This window comes from Emys orbicularis, chromosome 1 (assembly GCF_028017835.1).
Source record: "Emys orbicularis isolate rEmyOrb1 chromosome 1, rEmyOrb1.hap1, whole genome shotgun sequence".
Classification (NCBI taxonomy): domain Eukaryota; kingdom Metazoa; phylum Chordata; order Testudines; family Emydidae; genus Emys; species Emys orbicularis.
Window position 1 is genome coordinate 164,947,744 of NC_088683.1, and position 21,156 is coordinate 164,968,899.

Genomic DNA, 21,156 nt, shown 5'->3' on the forward strand with positions numbered 1-21,156 from the left:
CAGTCACTAACAGTCTGTGTGAGTGAACAAGTGACAGGTAATTTCTATTTCACCCTCCCGCTTCAAAATCTGCTGTTCATACTGCTGTGTGTGCAGAGAAAGAATAACTTTTCATACTCTCCATTTCATTTCAACTGTAGTGTAGTCTGGAACACCTTTGTCTATACTTATCCTGTTTAAAAAAGGCCCTATTAGAATTCATTCTAAAATTATGAAAACCTACCAATTGCTGTCTGTCTTTTAGTTTGAGAGAAACCTCCAACTGTGAATGAAATTTTTGTCTAACTCAAGCTCTGAGAGCAAGTTGAATTTTGATATTCCTTTTGTGTCTTAAATTTCCAGCATTCACTCTAGACTGTTAAAAATTTTCACAAAACATGCTCTTCCTCCAGATAGATTAACTGGGACTGAATTTTTGCATCCAACATTGCTTCTTAGACACCTTACTTCACCGTTCTTGACTTAAGCCTTAACTTTACACTGCTGCATTTCATAGTAACTATACCTTTCACGCCTTTCATCATCTCCTAATAATTCAGCTTAATCCTTATGCTATTGTAGCTATTCTATTTTGCTATTGAAATGTCTTGTGAAAATTGTAACAATAATTATGCATGTGTGTACACTAAACATTAGTATTGTGCTTACAGTGGTCACATCATTTGAAGTTATTTTCTTGACTCTCCCAGTTAGTTTTAAAAGTATTTTCCTGAGAGCATTCAAAAGAAGTTACTACTTGGCTTTACTAAAGCTTGTTTAGTTTAAAATGCTAAAATTGTATTGCCTTGTTTTATTCAATTCCTAATTCAGTTTAGACTGTGATATAGCTCAAGTATGTTAGTTCATAGAAACCTGGTGGTGTGAAGTGGATTTGCCTGCATTTATTTTGTGACTCAGTTGCCTCATTCAAATCTGTATTTACCCGTAAAGTACTGTTTCTTTAAGTATGATTTTGTGTTATATTAAGGATTTGTAGTAGTGCCTTTTTCAGTCATGCTGTACTCTTTTAGTTGATTTTTTCAAAGTGGTATTGTATCCTGAATGACTAATGGAATGACATAGATGTTTAATTGTGGTTATTTGTTTAACTTATACTTGCTTTGTGGTATTGTTTCCTTTGACCTACTAGTTGATGCTTTGATTTTTGATGTAGTTCTAGAATGTATACTCTATTTTAATATGGTTTCTTTTGCACAGTCAACATATTGTATCACTTATTTATTTACATTTATGTAATCCTTACCTGCTAATTATTTTTGAATAATATTTTCTTTTGTTTTTAATTTACTTCCATAACTAATTTTAATAAAAACGTTTCATTTATTTTAAAGTTGTTTCTTTGGTTGGTTGGCATCCCCTAATGCTTTAGAAAAGAATTCTTGGTGGTAGAATGTGGGACCACCTCCCTAGTCTAACAAATTAATAGCTATCAATAATTCTATTTTTGGCTTTTTTATTCCCTGAACTACTCAGATGAGAAACGATTAGTTAATAATTCCATGCAATTGTTGTTTCTCTGAGTTATCAATTTTGATAGTTTGGTAATCTAATTTTAAAATTACCTCACGCTCAACTCTTTCAAAGACATGTTTTTACCCCCACACTTAAATCGTGTTGTTTACACAGGAAACAGAGGCATTTTTAAATACATATTTTAAATGGGAACCAGTTATTTGGAGTTTGATTCTACAGCTGCTTTGCATTTAGGACTCTCTCTGATGTCAGTCAAGTGTCTGATGCATCAGGCTCTTCTTGTTTTGAATACTCTGCTCTATGGGAAGCTATGAAAGGTCTTTTCTAGGACTTGTGGGCCCCAGTTCTTTGCTGTGTTGGCTTTAACCTGTGGGAATTGTTTCAGTAGAGGCTAGACCTTCTTTGAATGAACTGGTGGTGCCTATGCTGCTAACATGTTAAGGAAATAAATATACTGCCATTGCCACTGCCACAGGCAGAATTGCCCTCCCCAGTATTGTTATAATAAATGAAACCTCTCCCCTGCTGTTTTTATAGCTATTGAGAGAGAGAGAAAACAACAAAGCAGTAGGAGAGATGTTATCTGGTACCAGTGCTGTAGGTACACATGCAAAAATGGTCTCATGGTTAAAGAATAGGGACTAGAAGTTAGGAGATCATGGGTTCTCTTCTTACCTCCGCCAATGAGTTTCTTTAAGACTGTGGATGAGTCAGCTTGCTTCTCAGTGCCTCAGATCCCCATTTTACAGGTGGGAATGAAAATATCTCCCTACTTTACAGGGGTTGAAAGGGTAAATCCATTCACGATGGAAACCCCATTGGGATCCTCTCTTGTAAGGTGCTGTAGAAATAGCTAGGCAGTGGTATTGTCCACCACTTTACCTATATGCCACAGGTATCAACAGTATATTGTTGTGTGTCAATAAAAGTCTTGTGAAAATAAGAATATTTCCCCCTCTTGTAGCATTGCTGTAACACAAAGCCAAAATGAGTGACAAGAAAGACACTAATGACTTAAGAGAGGCTGGTGACTCAACAGAAAGTGCCGAATATGAGGATGATTTTGAAAAGGATCTTGAGTGGTTTATTAATGAAGAAAAAGAAGAAGAAGATGACGACCCTGGGGAAACAGAGGTATTTGATTAGGAAAATGCTAGTTATTTTACAGTAGACTTGGAGATTTTAACAACTTGAACCCCACATACAATCAATGCAAAGTTTGATTTGGAATATGTATGTAATTGTAAACGTGCTTATATTTAACTAGGAAAAAGGGTATTTGGGATTCTAGTGAAAAGAGATGCAGTGCACCATGGCTTTTTTCAGTTACTCAGATCATTCCTGTCTTTAAAATAGAAAAGCCAATATTCCCTATAGGGACAAAGATAATGTGCGTGGATAAAAAGTACTTCTTCCATTTCCAAGGTGGTGTCTTTAAGCATTTGTGCAACTCCCATTATGATTTTTTTTTTATGTTGCCTCATACCACTTTGCTACTCAAGCTTTGGTTCGTTCCAAATTACGTGAAGATGGGAATATGGAAGGACTCAGTGAGAGAGGAGTTAGTGCCAAAATGGAAGCTGATTATGAAAGTCACTGTTTGATAGCCTGTCTCAGGCAGGCTATGTTTGGTACTGCCCTCCTACCACTCTTGCTATTCTTCTCTCCTTCCTTTTGCTCTCTTTCTGGCCTCTGTTGGGTGGAGAGACTGGAAGGTGGAGGGTGAATGGGACTCTGACAACAGAAATGAGAGCCACATCCTCCTGTTCAAGTGTGAAACCATATGGGATAGAACTCAAGTCCTACTATTGCTGGGCCTTTTGGAGACCACAGCTCTTTCACATCATCACCTCTGGAAGCATGGCCATCAGTTCTAATAGAAAGCTGAGCTCATAAGAGTAGGGCCTTTTCCTGTAGCTTGCATCTCATCTGTGTGGTATATTTTAGCTATGTGACTGTTTTCTATATACTGCACCTTTGAATCTCTAAGGATGGCTATTTTGTATTCAGTTCAGTGCAGACTGTAATAGGTGGGGGAGACAACACACTGTGCTCTCTCATAGCGACTTAACTTAAACAAAAAAAGAGAATGAAAGTAAACAGACCAGACTGAGAGTAAATGGTTGCTTTTTGTGTATGGAAAACAGGTTTGTGTTGCCCTCCTCTTGGCCCTTTGTAGCATAGCTATGTTTGCTACCATCAACATTCCCTGTGAGCTGTGTGGCCACATAGCCGTGCATCTGTCCTGTATCCACTGCCCATGTCACATGGCTGGGAGTGCAGCCAGGAGCTGGGAGTGTGGCACAAACTGCTCTCTGGCGCAATTTGCTACTTTTCTGTTCCTGAACTTGTTTAAGAAATCTGAGCATGCTCAGTAACATCTGCTGAAGCCTCTGCCTTAACTCTGCTCTCACTTGGAATCATTATGCGGGCTGCCTTCTGTTCATATGGCTAAAAAGGTGCAGAGGGGGCACGCTGGAGAGGAGCGATGGGCTGAATTTGTGCCTGGGGAAAAACTGTATACACAGGGGGGGTCAAACAGACAGAGTCAGGGGAAGGAGAGGGGCAGATAGGCAAAATCAGGGATGGGGTAGAAGCGGTGTTAAGAAAGTGGTAGAGACACTGCCAAACAGTGGCAAAAGGGAAAACCACCAGAATAGTGAGGGGCAGAGAGGATGAAAGTTACCACAAATGGGGTGAGCAGTGTTTGCAGAATTAGGATATAGTTAGTGATGAGCTGCCAAAAACTTAACTACCTACCGGGTCTTCAGCGGCACTTCGGTGGCGGGTCCTTCACTCGCTCTGGGTCTTCGGTGGCACTTCGGTGGCAGATCCTTCAGTGCCGCCGAAGACTCTGAGTGCCACCCGGTGAGTACAAGCCCCACATTTTTTTTGCATGGTTTTTTTTTTTTTAAGTCATCCCTGCTGGGGCCCTGTCGAAATTGTTCGAATTGGGCCCCGCACTTCCTAAAGCCGGCCCTGCACATCAGGGTTGAAAATTGTATCGGGGGCTGGGTAGGGAAGGTTGTGCCTCCGAAAACAGCCTGTCCCCCCAATCTGACCCCCACCCACGTCCTGCCCTCGACTGCCCCCCTCAGAACCCGCAACCCATCAACCCCCCCCCGCTCCTTGTCCCCTGTCCATCCCCTACCCAATTCACCCCACTCCCTGTCCCCTGACTGCCCCGATACCATCCACCACCACCCCGACAGACCCCAGGAACTCCCACGCCTACCCAACCCTTCCCCGTCCCCTGACTGCCCCCCCCCAGAACCTCCGCCCCCCTCCAACTGCTCCCTGCCCGTTATCCAACCCCTCCTCCCAGCCCCGGCCCGGCCCCCTTACCATGCTGCTCAGGGCAGTGCGTATGGATGCCGCGAGGCCCGCTGGAGCTCGCAGCCCCACCCCCTTACCATGCTGCTCAAAGCGGCAGGAGCTGCAGAGCTACCCAGGAGCGGTCCAGAGCGCTGGTGCCAGCGGCGCGGCACGCTGAGGCTCTGCGAGAGGGGGGAATGTGGGGGAGGGGCCAGGGGAGTCTCCCTACCCGGGAGCTCAGGTGGGCCGGAGTTTGCCCATCCCTTTAACAGCCGGTTCTAAACTGGCTTCTAAATTTAACAACTGGTTCGCGTGAACCAGCTCCAGCTCACCACTGGATATAGTTGGCAGATGGGCTTCCCCACCCCTATCCCCAGCAGGACAGCACATCTCATTTCCTGCTTCTCAGGGCCAGCCAGAAAGGATAAGGAGTGGGGGTGGCAAGGGCTCCTGGGAAGGGATGGTAGAGAGGTCCCTCAAGACCTGAAGCTCCTGACCATGACACAGAAGTTCCTAAAGTAACCGTTACAGTAACTGGTTTTCAAATATCAGTAATGTGACATTTTTTCCCTTTTTTAATTATTAATTATTGCACAAACATGGCAAAAATCTGTTTTGTTTGTGATAGAGTAACAGGTAATGCCAGATGTGGTAATTTTACTTTCATCCATGGACCTGAGTTTAATGACTAAGGGTATGTCTACACTGCCCATGTTACAGCGCTGCTGCGGCAGCGCTGTGTAGTCACACTTTATCGCTGGGGGAGAGCTCTCCTGGTGATAAAAAATAATAACCCAGAACGAGGAGTGGTAGCTTTATCGCCGGGAGCACAGCTCCCGGCAATAAAGGGCTGTCTATACTGGCGCTTTTCAGCGCTAAAACTTTTGTCGCTCAGGGATGTGTTTTTTCACACCCCTGAATGACTAAAGTTTTGGCACTGAAAGTGGCAATGTAGAATCTTGAACAAAATTGTTAGCAACACTTCACAATTTACTTAATTATGGGTATCAACTCTGCTAGAAGTGGAATGCTTGAGACATGCTTCCAACTGAATGTTCCACTATTGGCACAATAATACATGTCTTTAAAACTCCCTGGACACACATTTACATGATACCCTATTGTAGTAGGCCCTGTCAGAACTAGGCATTTTCTGAAGTCCTTAAATACACATTTACATAATCCATACTTTAAACAGTCCTGGAATATTTATTTACACAGTTGACTGTAATCTCTCAAAAAAGCAATTGCAATCAATTGTCTACTCTCCCACAGTGCTGTGAGGGGCTTGTTTCTTCTTAAATAGCGAAGTGTAAGTTTGCCCAAGGACAAAAATGTAGTCCTCAGTGGAGTTTGTAGCCTGCTCAGCACAGAGAAAATTTAGAGGGAACGTTGGCCATGGTCCTGTCACTGACAGGACCTCAGACAACCACTGCTGATTCTCCGCACACGCACGGTTTGGAAAAGCAGCAAAGGAGTTTGTTACGCAGAACAGCAGGAACTTATGAGGATGTTTGAATTTTACTTAAGCTCACGTGAAAGATGAATAAGGCATTCAGAGTGCCTTTTCATTAGACTACCAGGACTTATGGAGGTGAGCTTCTATATGGTACCAGTAGTGGTAGAGGGGATAGAGTTATCTACGTAGCACTTTGTCTTCAAAATGGGGTATGGACATTAACTATATAGTGTTGGATTATTGCCATATAACTGTGTTTTCCCTCTGACCCCCTTTCTACTCATATTGGTTCTGATGTGCACCATGCAACAGAGAAGCCAGCCATCAGTCAGCCAGCCCTTTCCCAATCATCTTCCTCCTCCCTTCTGTCCTACCTCCACTTCCTTTCCTCTTTTCTTCTGTTTTGTCAAACTGCAATCCTGTTGATTTAAAAATGTCTTAATCTTATTTTTAATTAAAAATAAAAGCCACATTTTTTCTGTAAGTGGTACACATACAGAGAAATATGATTCCAGAGGTCCCTCATTTATGTAAATAAGATCACAACCCTAGAAGTCGTGTGCTCTGTGAAGAAACAGAGAAACAACTGAATGTTATTATCTGGGATTATTTCTCCATTCAGTTGAACATGTCACATATAATATGTATGCAAGATTTGATTGTTACGCCATTAAAATTCAGACATTCAGAATTATGGTTACCACACCATCCTTAAAGATACCAATAAAATAAGGCATATGTCATATATTTTAAAAAAATTCTTCACTTATGTTACAAAATACCTTTGATAAATTTCAACTGAAGTAATTAAAAATATCCAAGTTACTTACTTCACCAGTTTGTTTGTTTGATTTTTATATTTCTCTTAGTACAAACAAAAGTGAACCAGACTAATCATCCTTATGTTTCAAACTATCATCCGTTTCCAGTGAACTTTAGCTTCTAGGTTTTGGGCACCACCACATTACTGCAATGTTTGGGTTGCAACCACTGCGTGGGATTTTTTCTCCTGTAAACTACTTAAATTAGAAGGAGAAGCTTCAGTCAGTCTTTTATTTTCTTCTCCTGATGAGGTAGTTGTACCAGTCTCATCTTCATATCCTGATGAGTTTAAATCCTTTCACGAATTGCTGAAGAGCATTGCTGACTCCATTCAAATTCCATTAGAGGAATTACAGAGGACTCATGACAAATGGGTACTGGAAATTGTTACTGCCTTTCATACAATACAAATTCACACTTTTATCTCCTACAATCCACCTCCTTGTCCATTTTTAGGGACCCCTCTACTGAGACATTTCTTCTACAAGACATAGAATTTCTCTGTTACAGTTATCCACTCAAAACAGGAGGAGAGGCTTTTATTCCAGATACGTCCTTACTTCACAGGAGGATGAAGACCCGTTTTAGATCTGAGACAGCTAAACACTTCAGTTTGTCATTTAAAAATCAGAATGATCATCTTAGCCTCAATAATTCCATTGCTAGTTCAAGGAGATTCTTCTCAATCTCAAAGATGCTTATTTTCACCTAGATGTACATCCAACACACAAGAGGATCCTAAGATTTATCATCAATCCTGATTGCTACCAACACAGTGCTTCCGTTTGGCCTATCAACAACGCCAGACTATTCATGAAGATGTTAGTAGTAATATCTGTGTCAAAAAGGGATAAGTCTGGTCATATCTAGATGACTGGCTAGTCGAAGGGAGATCTTATTAAGAAGCTCAAGAGTCAGTGCCTACTCCTCTTCTTTTCTGCCAAAATATGGGGTTTAGAATAAGAACAATGCAAAGTACCGAGTTTGTAGGAGTGAGATTGGACTCCAAGGTCGTCAAAGCTCATTTGCCTTGTGAGAAGTTTCAGACCATGTCCATCGAATAAATCAACTGCAGTCAAGTCCTTGAACAACTGTAGGATATTGTAGCTGTCTGCCAGGTCACATTGCATTATGCACCTACATAACAACACATGACAAACTCCATCTTTGTTGTTTGTATCTTTGTTTGGATGGGAAGCCCATCTAGATGGGCCCCTAGTGCAAGGAACTTGGATTCCACAAGAATCTGGGTTTACATCAACATACTTGAACTCAGAGCAGTTTACAATGCATGCAATCAATTTCTGCCAATTATTCCAAATCAGTCCATTTAAATTGTCAGACAACACAACAGCAGTATATTACATAAGCAAACAGGGAGAAGGATATTCTTCCCTCCTGTGAAAAGAAGTAATAAGACTCTGGAATTGGTGCACATGCTATCAGCTCACTCTGTCAGCAGTTCACTTACTGGGTGTACAAAACACACTAGCAGGTGATCTCAGCAGGCATTTTTTCAGGGATCATGAATGAGTGCTTTTTGAGTAGGCGGTACAAGCCGTCTTTAGCTGTTGAGGTCAGCCAGCAGTAAATCTGTTTGTAACGGACACAAACAAGAAATGGCAGAAGTTCTGTGCAAGGAAAGGACAGAGTCCAGGTTCTCTGATGGATTGCCTTTCAATTTCAATGGTCAGAAACCTTAATATACACATTCCTGCCAATTCCTCTTCTTCCAAGGTACTGAGAACAATCAAAGCAAAAGTTATTTTGGTGGCTTTGAGATGGCCACGATTATCTTGGCTTTCCATTTTTTCCATCCGTCCTCTGATTCGTCTGCCTCTAACATCTGACCTTTTAACTCTCTAGACAAAGGAACAGTTGGGCATCCTGATCCATCCACCTGACAGTTTGGTATTTAGACAGATGTCTGAGTTAGAGAGATCATGTTCGTCTGAAGTCCAAGTAATCCTAATCAGTAGTAGGAAATGTCCTACAAGAAAATTTTATGATGCACAGTGGAAGAGATTTGTATCTGATTGACGTCAACTCTTACCCCTTTAATCTAGTATATCAGAGATTTTGGATTACATTCGATTGTTTAAAAACCTGGGATATTTCACTCAGTTCTCTTAGGGTGCACCTAGCAGCCATTAGTGCATTCCATCTATCTATAGACAATTCTATTGTATTTTTTCACCTTACCACATCTAGATGACTGAATAGGCTAGGGAGAGTATTTCCTCCAGTGTTTAAACCTATGCTTATGTGGGCCCTCAACCTAGTTTTGTCACTTAGTGAGACCACTGTTTGAATGGTTAGCTTCACCTTTCCCTGAAGACTGTCTTGTGGCAATAATATCAATTAGGAAAGTGGGAGAATTGGGAGCACTCATGTAAGATCCCCTTTATTTTATACAGCTTTTCACCATGATAAAGTATCTCTTAGGTACGAATTTAGGGTGAGGCCTACAATTGTTTTGGAATTTCACATTAACCAAAAAATTCACTTACCTGTGTTTTATCCTAAACCACATGCTAATTGGGAGAGATGAAATTACCTATCTTAGACGTGTGGAGGGCATTAGCCTTCTGTCTTCAGAGTGTGAAACCTTTCCAACATTCCAACTATTCATTTTGTTCACTAAGAAAATGAAAAATGATGCGACTTCCACTCAGATTATCAAAGTGGATAGCTGGCTGTATAACCTTGTTATGAATTATCCAAACCACTGGTGCGATCTCATATTAGAGGGCACTTAGCCAGGTGTCAGGCAACCACAATAGCTTCCCTTAGAAATGTTCATATTGTTGACATCTGTAAGGTGGCTACATGGAGTTCTGTACATACTTTTGGGACATTATGTTTTAGTAGAGGCTTCTGCTTCAGACACCTCTTTTTGGTAGATCAGTCCTTCAGGGTCTGTAATTGTGTAGGACTCCAGCCCTCCTCTTCCTTGCTTCACCTGCGGTTTGGGAGTCACCTACAGTGGAATGCACATAGGGACAAGCACTCAAAAAAGAAGTTACTTACCTTACAGTAAATGTCATTCTTTGAGGCGTGTTGTCCCTATGTGTATTCCAGTACTCACCCTTCTTTCTGTCTGCTTCAGATTACTTTTAAACTATGTGGATTCATGGTAGAGAAGGAATTAGAATGTTGGTTGGTCCTGCACTGCCCTATATATCGCCAGGGCCGCCCAGAGGATTCAGGGGGCCTGGGGTCTTCCCCGCCGCCGAATTGCCACCGAAGACCCGGAGCGGAAGAAGCTCCGGGGCCCCCGGAGTGAGTGAAGGACCCCGCTCCAGGGGCCCCGAAATACCCTCGTGGAGGCCCCTGTGGGGCCCGGGGCAAATTGCCCCACTTGCCCCCCCCCTCTGGGTGGCCCTGTATATCGCTGGTACTGGGCACTAGGATAGCCAGGGCACATAAATGGGTCAGACAGACACAGCTAGCAAGATTTGTCTGATCTCAGGGACGTGGAACACGTGGATTAATAGTAGAATATACATAGGGACAACGCATCTCGAATAATTCCAGTTACTGTAAGATAACAATTCTTTTCTGAGTTATAGGAAACCAAAAAGGCTTAGAGAAATCTGCAGAATGGGACATGTCAATAAACCTGGAGCTCAAAAAAGCATTTGTGTTCAAATCCTCAAATATTTATCCTTACAACTAGGACTTTTCAGACAAAATGGGCTATTTTTAACAAATATACACAGGGGTCAAAAAATAAGGGCTTGTAATGGAGAGCTGCTTGCAACTTTAAAAGCTGAGCCATGAACCTGGCTTAATAGTACTGATAAATCACATTTTTCTTGATAACTGTGAATGCACGTACAGTACTTTGTATTCCTTCATATTTAATCCTGTACATTACTGGATTTATCTATCAAGATCTAAACAGTTTTATCTCTTTCTATTTTTATGCTATAGTGACAAAAATGAACTTTTTGGACACTACTAACACCTATATTTTTAATGACTCACTTCTGAGCTCTGTCCTGTTTAAGCATGGTCGAAAAATTGTGTCTTGGGCACATACTTCATATACCAGTTCTGAAGCTGATGACATTAGATTTTTTTAATGAGGGAGCGAAAATCAAGCATGTCATGAAAACTGAGTTACAACCTTATTATGTGATCATGTACTAAAAGATCCTCTTCTAATGAATATTTGCAGAGGCTGGAAGGGGGCAGTGGGCTGTGAGAGAAGCAAAGCCCTGATTAGGGGGTGAGGCTTCTCTGATTAGGGGGCCTGTTAAGGCAACAAAGGAGCCAGACAGAGGCACAGGAGCCAGCAAACAGAGCCAAAAACAGTGGAGTCTGAGTGGGAGTTCAGTGGGAGGGGGTAAGCCCCTGTTACTTAGGGACTGTGAGTGAGTTATTGTGTTTTTTGGGTGTGTGTGCGCATGTGCATGTTTTTCAAATTGCGGAGGCTGGTAGGGGGCAATGCGCTGTGAGAGACTCTGATTAGGGGACGGGGCTTCCCTGATAGAGAGCCTATAAAGGCAGTGAATGAGCCAGCCAGCCAGTGACACAGGAGCCAGCACACCCAGCTGAAAACAGGGGAGTTTGTAAGGAAAGTTTGTGGAAGTGGGGGTGTGGTGTTTGGTTTTTTTCTATTCTTTGACAGAACCTTAGGAGGGAATGCTATGACAAATACAGAGGAAGCAGTGGTAGTGACCCAAGGAATGGAAGAGACAATGCAGATGACCGGATGCTATGGGAGGTACATTATTCTAGAGCAGATACCCAAAAAGAGCTTTGTTTGTATGAAGTGCTGCCTAATAGAGGTGATGGAAGAGAAGATCTGAGGTTTGGAGATGCAGGTGGAAACTATGGTTGAGTTTTGAAGGGGATTCGAGCAGATGATTGAGGGAAGGCTCGAGGCTTAAGGGAAAAGTCAAGAGTCATGGATGCAAGCTGACGTGGTAGACTGGGTTTGGAAAGTGGTTAGTGGAAGCATTTGACTATGAGAACTAGGCAGAGGAAGAGGCTAGTGAAGGAAAAATAGAGCTCAGGAACAGGTTTGCTGAGTTGGAAAATGAAGAAGGGGCACAGCAGGCAGTAACAAGGTGGGAGGGCAAGGAAGAAAAGATCAGCTAGTCCTGTAAGAAAGCCTGAGTTCAGAGCCCCGGGAGGATACAGGAGGACTTGCAGAAGATTGCAAGGGAGAACAAAAGACAAGGGGACTTGCGGCCAGAAAGAACGGGAGGTGGGCCAGAGATTAACTTCAACACCAGGAAGAGGCAGGTCTATGTGACTGGTGACTCCCTACTAAGAACAGACAGGTGTGTTGCCAGAACTGATCCAGAGAACAGAGGGGTGTGCTGTCTGCTGGGAGCAAAGATGGTGGATGTGGACCTGAGGCTGAAGAGGATCCTAATAGGAGCAGGAAATAATCCACTGATTTGTCCTTCATGTGGGAACAAATGATATTGCTAGATTCTTGCTGGAACGCATTAAGGGAGACTATGCTAGGCTGGGGAAGATGCTTAAAGAAATAGAGGGTCAGGTGATCTTCAGTGGGATTCTGACTGTTCCTAGAGGATGAGAATGAAGACAAGACAAGATTATGATAATCAACAGCTGGCTCAGGAAGTGGTGGAAGGCTTTGGGATGTTTGACTACTGGGAGGCATTCACGGACAGAGGGCTGTTCTCATGGGATGGACTCCACCCGAGTAGGGAGAGAAATAGACTCCTGTGATGGAGGTTGGCACAATTGATTGAAAGAGCTTTATACTAGGAACTTGAGGAAGATGCTTATGTAATCTCCATGTCTGATTCTAATGACCGGGAGGAAAATCAAGAAAGAGAATACATCAGTGGAGAAAGTAACAGCAGTGGGTAGGAGAATGGACATTAAGAGGAAAGATAGTTGTTGTTAGTGCTGTGGCATGTTGTTGCTTCTGCAAGTCTTGCTGTTCTTGGAGCTCCAATGTCAGCTGCACTAGCAGACAGTGCAGCATGTTAATTCAGCGGACCTCAATGTTGTTCATAAGAAAGACCGCAGGCTCGGTTCAGTGGCAAAGGCCCATGGCCAGGCTTATTGTCGACAAAGCATGGTACTAGCACCCCATAGGAGCTACAGGTACACTAACACATATATGCCCATGACAAGGTACCCCCTCAGTCAGTACACCAGGATGCTGTCACCTTGGTGAGTACAAAGTTGCCCCTCCTATGACTTCTCCTTTTATACATTAATACAAACATGTTACGTATTATACTCCAAACCTTGTTACTTGCCACCTTTATCCTTGTTCCTGCTAGTTTGAACAAAACATCCTTATCCATTATCCTGTCCATCACATCCTTATCTTATGAGGGGTCAGTGTGTTCTTGTACTATCTCTTAGGGATGTGTTTATGTAGTTATTTGAGAGATCGGTGGGTTTTTTTGTACCATTCTCTCCAGTCAGGAATGTGCTTACTTGGTGTTAGCTGATACCTAGTGTGTTATTTTGCCAAGGCCAGGCCTACTCTGGTTCACAGCCTTTGGCTCACACTGCTAATTATGTCTACGGCTCCAGCAAGGTGTACAGTAGTGTCAGTACCAATGAAATCAACAGCCAGGTAGGCGATACTAGCAGTAGAATGACTATACCCAATTGGGTGAAGAATCTGGGCAAAGCCAAGCAGAAACAACTAAGATATATGTATATCCGTGCAAGGAGCCTGGGTAACAAAATGAAGGAACTAGAACTACTGGTGAAGGAAGTGAAGCCAGATATTATAGGGATAACAAACATGGTGGAATAGTAATCATGACTGGAGTCCAGGTATTGAAGGGTATGTGCTGTTCCGGAAAGACAGAAGTAAAGGTGGTGAAGTAGCATTGTATATTAACGATGAGGTAAACTAAAGAAATTAGAAGTGATGGAATGGATAAAACGGTCTGTGTCAATATCACTTTCGGGAAGAAAATTATTAGAGGTTCCCCTGGGATAGTGCTATGGACACCCTGGATCTGATTTAGATATGGATAGAGACCTCTTTAATGTTTTTAATGAAATAAAGACTACCGGCAATTGTATAATTAGGGGAGACTTTAGCTTTCCAGATATAGATTGGAGGACAAGTGCTACTAATAATAGTAGGGCCCAGATTTTTCTGCATGTGATAGCTGACATTTTTCTTCACCAAATAGTTACTGAACCAAAAAGAGGTGAGGCCATTTTAGATTTGGTATTAGTGAGTAGTGAGGACCTTATAGAAGATCTGGTTGTAGGAGGCAGCCTTGGTTCAAGTGATCATGAGCTAATTCAGTTTGAACAAAAATAGTTCTGCAAGTAGGGTCTTTGATTTCAAATGGGCAAACCTTAAAAAATTAAGGGAATTAGTTAGGGAAGTGGACTGGACTGAAGAACTCAAGGAACTGAATGTGGAGGATGCTTGGAATTACTTAAGTCAAAGTTGCACAAACTATCTGAAGCCTGTATCCCGAGTAAGGGGAAAAAATTTATAGGGAAGGGTTGCAGACCAATTTGGATGAGCAAACATCTCAAACAGGTGGTTAACAGCCAGTGATGGGACACTACTGGGGGAGAGGTCTGAGCTACTACAGAGAATTATTTCCCAGGTATTTCGCTGTTGGGTCTTGCCCACATGCTCAGGATCTAAATGATCGCCATATTTGGGGTCAGGAAATTTTTTTCCTTTGGGTCAGGTTGGCAGAGACTCTGGGGGTTTTTCACCTTTCTCTGCAGGATATGGCATTGGTGACTTGCAGGCTTCAACTAGCGTAAATGGTGGATTCTTTGTAACTTGAAGCCTATATCATGATGTGAGGACTTCAGTAACTCAGCCAGAGGTTATGGGTCTGTTACAGGAGTGTGTGTAGTCTGCAGTGTTCAGGAGGTCAGACTAGATGATCATGATGGTCCCTTCTGGCTTTAAAGACTGAGTAATATGCTCAAAGGGACATATTCAGTTGTTTGCCTAAACTGTAAATTTTCTGATTTCTGTGGTTTTAAAGTCCCAACCTCAATTATATATGATGTATGTATAAACTACCCTTTGTTAGTTTTTAACTTATTAGAGAGGTTATTTCTTATACAATTTTAAAAGGAGGACTGACGTTCTTTTTAAAATCCTGATCAGAATGAAGAGGATGTTGAAGCAAATACTGATGAAGACAATGAAGAAAGAAAAGAATGTGTAGATCAGCTTCCTCAGCCTGATGCAGATCTGAAGGAGAGTCCACCAAATGAAGAAAAACCTGTATCCATACCCGAAGTTAAACCATTGGATCATACATCTGATACTGACAGTGAAAGCTCCATCCAGGAGTCCAAGCTGGAAAACCAGCAGGAACTGGATGAGGAAGATGATGAAGAAATAAAGCGTTATATTTTGGAAAAGATCGAAGAAGCCAACAAGCTGCTGGAGAACCAAGAACCTCTGGATGAGAATAGAGAAAGGAAACTAAAATTCAAAGATAAATTGGTAGATTTGGAAGTTCCCCCTCTAGAAGATACGGAAGCTTATAAAAATGATCTTGAAAATGAAGAGGATGTTTCAAGTAGGCTGTCTCAACTGCATATTTCTAATGAGCCAGGACTGCAAAGCATGTCTTTTTCACTTAATGGTGGCAAGGATGAGGAACACAGGGATGGCAAAATCCTAGTAGAGAAAGATGGGAAGTTTGAACTCTTGAGTTTACGTGATATTGAAAGCCATGGCTTTTTGCCCCCGATAAGCGTTTCTTTCACTGACATTGAAGCTCAGCCTATTTCTCCTAAGTTTTCCCATTCCGTTATTTTTGGCACTCCCAGTCTAACAAAGGAAGAGCCTCTAGTGCAGCCAGGGGTAAATGCTTTCTTCCCCATTGGAGAAGAGTTTGTCTGTTTCCCTAAGCCTCCACCTAACCCTAAGTATCGCCCAAACTCAGCCATCAACATTGCAAGAAGTGTGGGAATGGGAAGAACTCCCCGCAGGGTGCAGTCTGCAAATGTTCCTTTGAGAAGCTCCACCTACGGTCTTTCACCCAAACAAAAAGAGATGCAAAAACAGATGCAACAAAGGAAAGAGAAACTAAGGAAAGAGGTGAGTACACAAAGGAAATAACCAGAACATAGTGACCACCAGCCCTTCTGTGTTTCTCAAACTTAATGGGAAATATTGCCTCTCAAAAGCCATTCAGTCAATCATTTCTTTCATTGCCCAATGGTATAATAATACTTTGCACTTATAAACCAAATCCACAAAAAAACCTTTCATTAAAAACTAGTTAAGGCAACGCGCATGCATGGAAAGCAAGGAAACGTCCATTTAATATATCCATAAACATGCCTACCCCCATCACATTCACCATTTTCACTGACAGACTCTTCCTTTCTGTTCATAAGTCCCATACACCTCCAACATGTACAATAACAGAGTACACACACATGCCCCACGCCATCACATTTCAATCCAAAACCTTAACTCTGACCTCTGTGACGTTAAAATCTGTATGCCGAATAAGTATATGATATATGGTTTTCCCATGGGGAAGTGTGTGGGAGTTAAAGGTTTGCATTGAAGTGTGATTGTAAGGAATGTGGTGTGTGTAGTGTGTTGATGTATATGTTGGCAGTATATGGAACTTATTTAAAGAGCGGCAGAATCTGTTGGTGAATGTGATGTGTGGAGATGAAAGTATGTTAAAGAAGGCCACTGTAACTGGACATTTCCTTGCTTTTAAAGGTTTGTGTGGGTGAGTGTTGCCCTCAAGCAACCTCAAAGGTTTCCTTTTGTGGTAATTACCTGGGTTTTTAATATAGGGGTTAAATGGAAAACAACTCAAGTACTCAACTCTCAACACTGTTATGTAGGACAGCAATTTCAAACAAGACATAGGGCTTGTCTACACTTAAAATGTTGATCAGTGCCTTTATTTTATAATCATGTACTAAAGAGAAGAAACTGTACTACGATTCCTCTTAGCTCTCAGGAAAATAGTATATTGTAGGAAAACTAAGTTTCTGAAAGATTAAGTGTGTAGCAGAGACCTCAAAAATGTGTAATGATTGTCAGTTTTTGAAGACAATTGCTAAAATATTTCAGGGAAAAAGATACTTGGATTTCAAAGGAGGTGCATGTTGGTATTTTGAATTTGATGGGTGCATAGCTTTTGTGCAAAGAGGAACAAAATTTCATAAGACAAAATTTCTGAATAGTGTGGTTTATTGGAATGCTTGGCAATGACCAAAATATCCTCAAATGTTTACAGACCTCTCAAAGATTTTCTACTTTTTAAAAAAAGCAATCCACCATGTTAGCTTCAGAGAAGTCTTAAGCTATCAGTGCCTCCATAATTGAATGACATTCTCCTCAACCCCAATGCATGGTCACACTCCAGAAACCTCTATTATAGGCCAATCCCTGCAGTCACAAGTACTTTTGATTTTTAGTGTCCGTCTAGGCAGGAGAAATCTTGTAATGAGTTTTGAAAACACGTCAGTGAAACTATTTTAAACCACTTAGAACCGTGGGGTAGATCTGGTTTAAAGTGTCCTGACCCATTTCTACTGAATCTCCAGTGATTTGAGACAAAGCATGGAAGGCTTCTGGAAATTGAGGTTGTAATAATAATGGTTAGAATGAAAGCCTCCAGATATAACCTTAATCATAGAGGTGCTCAAGGCCAGTTTTCTCCTCAAGATAGTATTGACTTGATGTGTCCGTTGATTATTCCCAGTTCTCACAGTACATTTTAGGGCAAGGCTGATATGTAATTCAGACTATTTGTATTGTTCGCTCTGATGCTAAAGCCCTTTGCATATGTCAGACTAACACCTTTCTTGTAAGATATTACTCAATCCCTAATTTCACACAAGGAAGCAGCACAGAAAAAACAACAGGAAGAAGAAAAGAAGAGAGAGAATGACATGGTCTTTAGAGCTTGGTTGCAGAAGAAAAAAGAACAAGTGCAGGAAGAGAAGCGAATTCAGCGTGCAAAGGAACTAGAAGGCTCAAATAGTAGAGTAAGTTAAGACCTCTCCATCCCATACATGTTAAGGGTGCTCTAGGTATTCAGAAAAATTGAAATTTACACCTGTTTTGCTCAGCATTATAAAAATGAACATAGCAAGGACTATTCCATGTTTGCCACACTTTTTTCTCTTAAGTGCTAGAACTGCTCATATATCAGAATTTTCCAGTTTTAACAGGATGAACTTGCATAATGCAACAAGCTGTGCTCATGTGACCTTTATGGTCCTAGGATCACTTATGAGAAATGTAACTATATTGCATTTTAATATGATGATGATTTAGCTTAGCCCTATGGTGAACCACCAGGAACTAATGTTTGTGAAGTGTCTCCACTAGCATTTATTTACACTTGTGTTAGCAAGTGATTTACACATTACAACGCAGCCAAAAACTCTAGTCTTAGAACCAGGGCTTTGTCTCAAGTTCAAAAATAGGGGCAATAATACTTAGTAAGGTTGTGAGGGTAAATGCAGCATTGTTTATAAAGTATGTTTCATAACCTGGGATGGAAGATTCTGGAGAAGTTCAAAGTAGTACTGTTATATTAATTTCAAAGACAAACAGCATATTTATTTACGTGTGTATGTGCTTTTATATAGCAGGAGAACAGAGATCCAGAGGAAGCTTTCAGGTTATGGCTTAAAAAAAAGCACCAAGATCAAATGAAAGAAAAACAAATGGAAATCCTTAGACGCCAGGAAGAGTGCCTGTACTTCCTTCCAAGAACAGAAGAACGTGACAGAGCCTTTAAACAGTAGGTCTATGGCTCTTATTTCCTATGGAGCAAGGAAATCTGAATGTTGTATCTTTCAGCAGTCTGAAGATCCACAGATGCCTAGGGCCAGCCCTGACTAGAGTCTGGTGAACTCACTTTCAGTTCCTCTGACCCTCCTCCCAACCTTATTGTACTCATCCAACTGAAGCTTTCAGCTAATGCCCTCCCCAGCCCCCTCCCAACATCACCAACTCCTGCTGGTTCCCAGCTTGCTGATCAAGGTGCAACCCCATAGTAGGAAGTTGTATTGGGAACATAGGCTGTAGATCAGTAAAGGTTTCTGGAAAAGGGACTGCATTTGCTTCAGGCAAAGGTCCCACTCTTCCTTCTCACTGCTGACACACTTGTAGATCTGTCCCACTAGTTTCCCCCATGTGCTTGGACCCTAAAAAAACAATTAATTCTTGGATGTAGCCTGTTTGCTAAGTGATGCAGTGGCTTTAGTTAACTAGTTAGATTGAGTCCCAGTTAAGAGAACAGTTGTCTGCTTTGAGTACAGCCAGAAGTAATGGCCAGTGATTAAAGAAAGAGCTTTTGACCACTCACTATCAGTGTTTCCAAACTTGTTCGGTTCTCCACAGATGGCTAAGAAGAAAGAGAGAGGAAAAGCGAGCGGAGGAACTGGCTGCCAAAGAGCGATCGAGGCAACTTAGGCTAGAAGCCAGAAGAGCAAAACAAATCCAGAATATTCTCTGCACCATTTCTGAACCTAAATCCTTCCGCTTCACGGACCATTACAGCTGAAGGTTTCATGTGTCTTGAATATTAATGTCAGCTGCCATACCTTATATGGCTTGAGCTGCAGCTCTTTACAGCCCCTGCCCTTTTGTGGTATTTGAAAATCTTTAAATAATGGTTTAAAAATTTTCTCTTAACTGACAATGTGTTTACTACTTACCTTTTATTTATTTTGTTTATTTATTTAGAATTTGAAATGACAAACCTGATTCTGTTGTGTGTATGCCTCAGTGGTGCTCTCAAGCCCACTGAGCCAAAGTGAGAATAAATATCCATATAGATGTGGCAAGTTTGCTTTGCGTTGATTTAGTTGTGTTTGGCATGTTCATGCAGGGGGCAGTGTAACCTATATTTATCTTTGAAGAGACCACAATGGACAAAGTGACATTATCTCACAGAAGATTCACTCTATTTCATTCTTCCATTTCTGGGCTGACTAATACCTCACTCGTATAGCACAGATTACATTCTGAACTATCTTCCTAATTAACCCTTGCAAATTGTACTTACTGACAGGAAGTAAAAGATGAGTTCTTTCCTTGCCACCCATCCTGGTAAAGGGCAGGGGAGAACATTCTGTGTCAGGGCTTGTTAATTTAACAGTTTTGCAAGGGTGCTTTAATTTGTTCCATGGCTGGTCATGCAAGAGGTTCAGATCAGTGTTCTTTCCCTTCTACCTTTAGAATCTATTAATCTAATTGTTGAAGCAGACCAAGCTGAACAACTTTGGCTCTAATTTCTGTGTCCCTGTCTTGATAATCTAAAAGTCATGCTGTTCATTCCATCATAGATGTAGGAATGGCTGTATTTGTTTGTTTTTAAAGTGAAAAACGGTTCATATTTATACTAACAGTTTCAACTGATTTCATTCTAGTTCCCTGCCCACACCTTTAGTGAGCACATAAGCATGCATGCTCACAAGTGATATTGGCTTTACAGTTCTTCAGCCTGGTCTACACTATGCTATTTAATAATTTAACCTACTATTAACTGGCTGGCTCTAAACATGGTGTGTATCCATACCCAATATAGTTAACTCTTACTAACAGTGTTTCAAGCCTTGCATACACGGAACATGGGTCTTTCTGCAACTAAGTCATAGCTGTCCTGTTGAGTAGAGGGGTTCCTCTACACACATTAACTGTGCCTTTGTAACCAGTTTCACTGGTCTGCCTTCCTTTCAGCTGCCTAGAGTGCAGTTGGGTGCTCTTACTAAAGCATTATGGGATAATCGTCTAGATTTCAAAAAATGCACTGCTGCAAGTGTGGCTAGGAAGTATAGTAGGTTTGAGACAGATGTGTTGGGAAAACACCTGTTTAGTAGACACAGCTCAACTGTGTATTTAATTATATTTTTTTTAAAAAAAAGTTGTTATTAAAACCTTTAGGTGTGTCTACCATAGTACAGGAAAAGTTCCTAAAGCACCACTTAATTTGCTACACTAGCTAAGACTTAATGGGAGTTGATTATTCCATTGGAAAAAAATAGGCTTATTCTTTTCCTGCTTAAAATGTGAGGCTTCAAAGTATAACTGACTTATGCAGATTTAGCTCTTCCCCTACCACTTAAACTCTTTAAAATTAACATTT

At 41.5% G+C, this 21,156-nt stretch overlaps 1 protein-coding gene across 1 annotated transcript; it reads left to right on the top strand.

Annotated features, from left to right (window-relative positions):
* The first annotated feature begins 2,460 nt into the window (after positions 1 to 2,460).
* Positions 2,461 to 19,572, top strand: CCDC181 (coiled-coil domain containing 181). The gene is made up of 5 exons (XM_065397429.1): positions 2,461 to 2,607; positions 15,177 to 16,121; positions 17,897 to 18,043; positions 18,653 to 18,807; positions 19,410 to 19,572. Exons 1-5 carry the CDS (start codon positions 2,461 to 2,463, stop codon positions 19,570 to 19,572), a joined length of 1,557 nt encoding a protein of 518 aa, XP_065253501.1.
* The last annotated feature ends 1,584 nt before the right edge of the window (positions 19,573 to 21,156 follow it).